This window comes from Neophocaena asiaeorientalis, unplaced genomic scaffold (genome assembly GCF_003031525.2).
Source record: "Neophocaena asiaeorientalis asiaeorientalis breed wild unplaced genomic scaffold, Neophocaena_asiaeorientalis_V1.1 scaffold30, whole genome shotgun sequence".
Classification (NCBI taxonomy): domain Eukaryota; kingdom Metazoa; phylum Chordata; class Mammalia; order Artiodactyla; family Phocoenidae; genus Neophocaena; species Neophocaena asiaeorientalis.
Genome location: NW_020174923.1, coordinates 10593977 through 10601432, shown reverse-complemented (window position 1 = coordinate 10601432; position 7456 = coordinate 10593977). Strand labels below are relative to the sequence as shown.

The following is a 7456-nucleotide window of genomic DNA, read 5'->3' as shown; positions in this document are numbered from 1 at the left end:
AAGCTTTCCAAAACGACATACAGAAGCTGGACCCTGTGGCCTTGTCAGGTGGAACCAGGCATAGAAAGCCCGGTGCAGCGGTGTCAGAGCAGGATTGAGGGCCTCCTCGCTTCTTTGTGGGTTTTGCATTTCTGAAATGTTTTAGAATAAATACGATTTTCTCTCATATTCAGAAAAATAGTTTTATTTTTCTGCTGAAAGTTTAAAATTACTTTGTAGAACATTTTCCCTTTAGACTGCAGAGAAGGCATAGGTAGCAGGCGCTCAGGAATCAGAGTGTGGGGGGAGGAGCCCTGGCTGGAGGAGAGGGCAGGACAAGTGGGCAGACAAGGAGGTCTGTGTTCATGCACCTGTGTGGTCTTATCTCAGGCATTAGGCTTCCAGATGCAGCCAGGGTCCCCCTGGACTTGCTCATGTAAGCTGGGAATCTGGATTTAACCCAAGCTGGGAGTGGGGGCAGGAGCAGAGACCTGGGTTTCCAATTTTACTTGGAGGAGTAAGCCCAATGTGGGAATATGGGTTCGTGTTCACTGACACTGCCTTTGCAAGCGGAAGACTCACAGAAATGCAACTGGAAACGCTGACATTTGACTTGGTTTAAACTGCTGGGTGGCTAAAAAAAAAACATTCCTACAATGCTGGCCTGTTTCTCTTAACTGGTGTCTCTGAGGGTAGAAAGATTTGAAGCCCCTGATGATGCACAAAACTGATCTCCTCCTTGGGGTGGGCGCTCTAGGGCCCGGATGACTCCAGCCTGTTGCTGATGGACCGGCTGACCTTGAGCAGGGCCTCCTGGAACTGGGGGTGCTCGTCCTTCACGTGGTGGAGGATGCTGCTGATGCTGGCCAGGCGGTCATCCAGCCGCTTGAGCTCTGCCAGCAGTGACTGCTTATCGCGGAGCAGGAAGATGTAGCGCCCGTCCTTCACGGCCTGCAGGTGCTTGAGGCGTGACTGCAGGGCCACGAGCGTGGAAAGGTTCTTGGGTGGGACAAGAGACCCCGTGTCAGGCTACGCACGTTAAAAAGAGGACACCCTCTGGGCTGGCACGAGCTCCAACTCAAGGACGTGCCAGAGGAGAACTTTGCAGGAATGAACAGCTGAGGGTGCTGAGTCTCCAGCTCCAGGCAAAGAGGCTGACATGCACGGGGTGGAGCCTGGACCCCCGCCCCCCGCCATCCAACCTGCCAGGGGCCAGGCCCGGCGCCCACCACTCCCATCTCAGCTGGTCAGGCCCCGAACCCTGCAGCCCTGCTTGACCCCTCTCTTCTGCTCACACCACCACATCCAATCCAGCAGGAAATCCCACTGAGGCGACTTTGAAATTATCCGCAGAATCTGACGGCTTCGCACTAGCCCCAGGCTACCCGCGTTCCGTGCTGTGTTCCGTGCTGCGTCCCCATCCTCCTTAAGTACCATCATGGCCTCAAACAGGTTCCCGTGTCCACTCTTGGCCCTCCCATTCCACACTCAACATGAGAGCCGAGCGATCCCGATAACCCCAAGTTACTCCTCCCCCCCAACCCCCTCCCTGAGGGAGAAGCCCCTGGCCATGGTGGTGCACCCCCAAGCGGTGCAAGCCCAGGGGCCCCAGCAGTCTCCAGCTCCTGCTGTACCTGGGGGTGCTCACTCCCTCGCTCCCTGCAAGTCTTGACTCCAGTGTCGCTTCCCCTGTGTGGCCGTCTCAGACCACCCTACTTACAAGTGCAGCCCCCACCCACCCGATGCTCCTTCTCTGCCCCCTGTTTCTCCGGAGTATCTATATCACCATCAGATATATGGTATCTTTTTTCTTATTCGTTTTGTTTCTCACCTGCCCTCCCGCCCTCAGAAGGGCGCCCTCTATTCTAGTCTGCTGCCCTGGCACCCAGGACAGTGCTGGCCCATGGAGACTTCATGGGAAACATGAGGTGGATGACAGCACCTCAGCTGTGATCAGCCTGGGCTTAGCTGGGCCGGAACGGGCCTTGCTGCTGGGTTCCTGTGGCCCTGGTGGCCCTGGGGACTTGTGCACCTGTCGCTTGAGGGCTGCCAGCTGGTACAGGTCAGCTTCGAGCTCGTCGGCCTTGGCCTGCATCCTTGACAGCTGCTCCTGTTTCTCCAGGAGGGAGTCGCTCACGGATTTTTGAGTTTCTTCCAGTTCTAGGATGGTTTGGGTGCACTCCTCGGTGGCCTGGGGGGTTAGACAGGAGCATCCTGGGACCCTGCCCACCGGTTACTCAGCCGACAGAGCAGAGTCAGGCTGGGAGGACCCCAGGACCCTCTATGCACATGATCCAGGAGGATTCCCAAAAAAGGGGTGCAGGAGAGTATTGGGGGTGGGGAGGCCAGCAAGGGATCCCTGGCCAGACCCTCTGTGGGGTGGGGCGGAGAGGAGTCTGTCACCAAGCTGGGCAGAGGAGGCCCCTGGGGAGCCACGAGGTGTTGAGAGGGATGGACGCCAGGAGTGGCCAACGTGGCAGAGAAATGCACAAACCAGGCCCGGAAAAGGCCCCTCTGCGCCTCCAGTAACATCCAAATGAGCAGTTGGGATCAAGTCTGTCATTTTCAGCTACCTTCCCTCATACAGGACTCCCCCTACAGGGGCTATTCCAACATTCTCCATTCAGTCCTCTGGGTGATGCCATGAGGTGAGGACCCATTTCACAGGTCAGTAAACAGAGGCACAGAGAGGTCAGACAACGTGCCTGAGCCATGAGTGGAAGAGCAGGGCTGGGACCCACGGAGGGGCTGGGACCCACGGTGGGGCTCCGAGGCCGCTTTCTGTCTCATGTAACCCTCGCCTCTCAGGGAGGGGCCACTGCTCCTATCTCCACTGGCAGACGAGGAAAGTCAGGCGTGGAAGGTTTCTATACGCACTGAGGCCACACAGCTGGTCAGCAGGGGCTGAGGGAAGTCTGAGCCCACAGCCCAGCCTGGTGATCACAAAAGGCGGGGGCACTTGGGCCATACAGCTGGTCCCGTCTCAGGGCAAGGCACACATCACATGCTCAGTCGATGTGGACTGGTGGACGGGGACATGGGCTCGAGTGGGTGCCCTCCACGTACCCGCTGGCCCATCCCCACCACCCACTTGGGGTCAGTGACACAGGGACTCGTGCCCTTCACCAGCACTCCATACTTCCCTGATGCCATTTCTGTTAGGCAGAAAGGGGCAGAAATAGGGCCGCCTCCAGTCCTGAGCTGCACCCTCCCTATATAGATCTTCTGTTAAACCCAAGACAAACTCCCAAAGAAAGCCCCTATCAGAGCAGGACGTTAGGGGCACTCGGGAAGCACCTACTGACCTGACACCCACTGTATCTTGACCCAGAACCAGCACGTGGGGTGTGAGGCTCAGGCTTTTGTCCCCAGCACAGAAGAAAGCAGCTTGTCTGATTCTGCACCCGAGCTCCTCCCATCACCCCCAGCCCCCACTGTCACTTCTCTGTCTCCTAAAACAGCCCTGACACAGCAGCTGTGACCATAGCTCTGGGAATGAGGGGCAGAAGAAGAGGCGGTGAGGCAGGTGGGGCAGGGAGGGACCGGCCGAGAAGCAGGCAGGAAGGACAGAGTGAAATCGCAGCCCAAGCTGGGGAAAGTACATCAGAAATATGGCCCTGGCCAGTGATGCCTGCACGCCTGCCAGCGGGGCTGGTGACACAGGCTGACCACCTGTGGACAGGTGGTCCGCAGCGTGGTCCCTTCCCAGTCGCTCGGCTCCCCTACCTTGTGAATGTCCCTGATCTTCCGTCTCAGCTCGGTCTGCTTGCGGTGGAAGTCTGTGCGGGTGAGCAGCTTCTTGTCCATCTTGCACTGCCCCTCGGCCCGAGTGGAGATGGCCTCTCTGCGTGCGACAGCCAGCTCCATGTCCTGGATCATCTTCTCCTGCTGCTTCAGCAGTTGGCCATGCTTGACCTGGGCGCACAGAGCAGGGGGACCTCCTACCACATCCAACTGAACCATCAGGGAACCCACAGGGGTGATGTCCCCAGGGGAGAAAGGAACCTGGGGGCTTAGTCAGCTGGTCAGAGTGATTTAAGGTCCATGTAAAGAACACCAGGCAAACAGGGCAACACTGAGAAACCGTCAGAGACCGGGGCAGGTGGGGCGACATGAGGACTAGATGTGGCTCAGGGTTGAGTCCCGGAGCAGAAGAAGGACATTAGCCAAAAAAAACGGTGAACTCTGGTTAGGATCTGTAGTTTGGTTAACCGTATTACACCAAGTTTAATTTCCTCATTAGGAAAAACGCACCATGGTTTTGTGAGATGGTGGTGTGTAGGGCCTATAGGGCCTGGGGCTGGGGGCTGGGTCGTGGTGGGAGCTGGGCTGCGAGGGGCGCCAGGGAGCTTTCTGCAGGGGTGGACGTGCTCTGCGTCTCCATGGGGTGGTGGCTGCATACGTGTGCACTGGACATTTAAAATAAGTTCATGTTACTGCATGTAAATTACTCCTCAATAAAGTTGATTCAAAATAACAAAAGGACAGACAGGCAGGAATCCCCAAGTTAAGTTAGGAGTGGTGGTGGGAGGCCTAGCCCACGAGGTTAAAACAGAGCAAGGGTGACAGTAACCAAATGCTCTGTGCTGGCACGAGCCCGTCAAAATAACTGTAACAGCAGAGCAGAGATGCAGGACAAGGATGGCATCCTCATCTCCATCCATGTGATCAACGTGGCCGTTCAAATCAGTGAGAGAAGCACAGATCATCTGATACATGCTGCTGGCATAACTCACTCCCCAGCAGAGGGAAAATACAGATGGACCCCTATTCACAACATATCCCCAAATAAATTCCAAGTGGATTCAAGATCTAAGTATGTGCAAACAATTGACAAAGCTCAGGAATCTGTTTGTGTAACCTCAAGCTGGGGAACCTTCTTAACAGTACCGGAGACCCAGGAGCCATACAGGAAAAGACAGATACACAACTAAACACTAAACACATTCTGAGCTGAAAGAGACCATAAAAAAAAATGTGTAAAGGCAAGCAGTAGACCAGAGGTAACGTTTAGAATAGGTATTAAAGACAGGGGTTATTAACCCCAATATACAAGGAGGTCCTAAAAATTGCTAAGAAATAAGAAACAGGAAAATCAGGCAAAGATATAAACAGGCAGCCTCCCAAGGAGGAAACGCCAAAACACACACATAAATGTACACACCGGCACACGCGTGTGCTCAATCCCCCACGTGTAAACCAGCAACGCAAATCCACTGAGAAACCCCTTTTCATGCAGTGGGTTGTCAAATATTATAGACGGAGAAACAAATGAGTGAGTTTAGCAAAATCACAGGAACAAAGTCAATGTAAAAAAGTCCGTTGTAGGGGCCTCCCTGGTGGCACAGTGGTTGAGAGTCCGCCTGTCAATGCAGGGGACACGGGTTCGTGCCCCGGTCCGGGAAGATCCCACATGCCGTGGAGCAGCTGCGCCCATGAGCCATGGCCGCTGAGCCTGTGCATCCAGAGCCTGTGCTCCGCAACGGGAGAGGCCACAACAGTGAGAGGCCTGCGTACCACACACACAAAAAAGAAGTCCATTGTATTTCTGTACCTTAACAATGAGAAACTGGAATTTGAAATTTTTAGAAAGTACCATTTACAACAGCACCAGAAAACACGAAACACTTAGGTATAAATCTAACAAAACATATGCAAAACCCGAATGCCGAAGATAAAAACACTAACAAGGGAAATCAAACAAGACCAAGTAAATGGGGAGACAGATACACCTGCTCATGGACTGGAAAACTCAGCAATGCTAAGGTGTCAATTCTCTCTAAACTGATCTGTAGCCTCAAATCCCAACCATGATCCACGCAGGAACTTTTGTAGAAATTGACAGGCTGATTGTCAATGTTTTTGGAAAGGAAAAAGATATTGAATGGACAATTTTGTAAAAAAGAACAATGCGGGAGGAATCACATTGGACAGAGCCACAGAAATCAAGACCGTGTGGATTTGGGCTCTTGGATCAGTGGACACAGCAGAGCCCAGAAACAGACTCATGAAAACAAATATGGTCACTGATTTCCACAAGGATATCATTGTAACAATTGTTTTAGTGACAAAACAACAAACTGGAAACATTCTGAATCTTCACATCAACCTAGGAATGTTTCATTAAATTATGTTATATCCATAGTATATTCTGCAACTGTTAAAGAAAGATAATGTCTGGATTATTTTTTAAAAAATAAGTTGCTGAATTATATGTACTATTTTTGTTACGGAAAACAAAACAAAACAAAACCACAACTGGGGGGCAAGGGGGCGGTAGTCCCGTCCGTCCGTGTGTGTGTGTGTGTGTGTGTGCATGCCTGTGTGGCTGTAAGCTCTGTGGTGGAGGGTTTGACCTGCTGCCACTTCTGCGGTTTGAAAAGTCAGTTAAATGGAGTGGTTTTCTAAAACTTATCAGCAGTAGATGCATTTGATCAGAATTCCCCTGGACTCAACAGCTAGCGGGGTTATTATTAACCACGTAATTATAAAAGTGATGTCACATTTGTTTTTATTACCTGCTCTCATTTGTATCCTTAAGGCCCTGAACCTTTGGCTCAGTGACAGCCTGTGATTTAATTACCAGCCTTTTCAAAAGGGAATGAAATCCAGCTAAAGATGACAGTAGAGAGAAAACATGGCTCGGAAGGAAAAGGTGGGTGTGTTCCTTGAATCCTGTTACTGAGTGAGAGTCTTTCTGGTCCAACAGTGGGATACATCTCACAAATGCGTCGTGAGATTGGTGAGGGGGGGGGCGGGTCACAGCCAGCGTTTAAAAATACTGGAGTGCATTGCTTGTACAGAGCGAGGGTAAAATAGTTCATGAATACTGTGCAGACAGCTGTGTGTCCTGTAACCATTTCGGTGCAGTTAGAACAAGAATTGGACAGGCCCTGACACAGGAGGTCAGCAAAGGGAACAGCAAGTTTCCTTGTGCTTGGGCTGCAGGCCGCTGTGCTGGAGTGGTTTCCTCCCAGGACCCCGAGCTCCCAAGCTCCCCACACCTCCCTCCTCCCACCCACCTTCATCCTGTGGATCTCGGCCTTCATGGCCCGGATCTCTGTCTGGCCCGTCTCGGAATCCACTGAGGCACGCATCTCTTTTGCCAGTTGGATTTTTTTGTCCCAAAGCATGATCTGGTGTCTTTAAGGGAAGGAGAGGCAGTGTAAGAGCTGGAGAACGAAGGGGCTTTCTTTCTGATGCTTTGGTGAGCGCTGCGTGCTGTGCTTGGGGTGGGCACCGAGCACAAGGAGCAATGTCTGTAATGGGCTACGGGAGACCCTCGCCTTCCCGTCCATGAGGGGCGCCCTCACCTAGTAGGTGGCCTGGTTAATTTGTAGGCAGCCAGGCAAGGGTTTAAATAGAAACAAATGTTACCATTCTGGTACCAGAAGGTGAACTCAACCCCAGTGCCCACCACCCTCACTTGGGGGCCGGGGCAGGGGGCTGGGGCAGAGGAGAAAACAGATATGTAACT

The 7456-nt window shown here is 52.8% G+C and overlaps 1 protein-coding gene across 1 annotated transcript in view; it reads right to left on the bottom strand.

Annotated features, from left to right (window-relative positions):
- Positions 1–83: 83 nt before the first annotated feature.
- The window catches only part of CCDC40 (coiled-coil domain 40 molecular ruler complex subunit), a 44217-nt gene continuing 36844 nt past the window's right edge, over positions 84–7456 (bottom strand). Inside the window, exons 17-21 of the mRNA XM_024760884.1 lie at positions 7002–7122; positions 3706–3894; positions 2012–2170; positions 778–978; positions 84–131 (exon numbers count right to left, since the gene is read on the bottom strand). Of these exons, the coding sequence (XP_024616652.1) occupies positions 84–131; positions 778–978; positions 2012–2170; positions 3706–3894; positions 7002–7122 (718 nt within the window). The remainder of the gene's footprint in view (positions 132–777; positions 979–2011; positions 2171–3705; positions 3895–7001; positions 7123–7456) is intronic.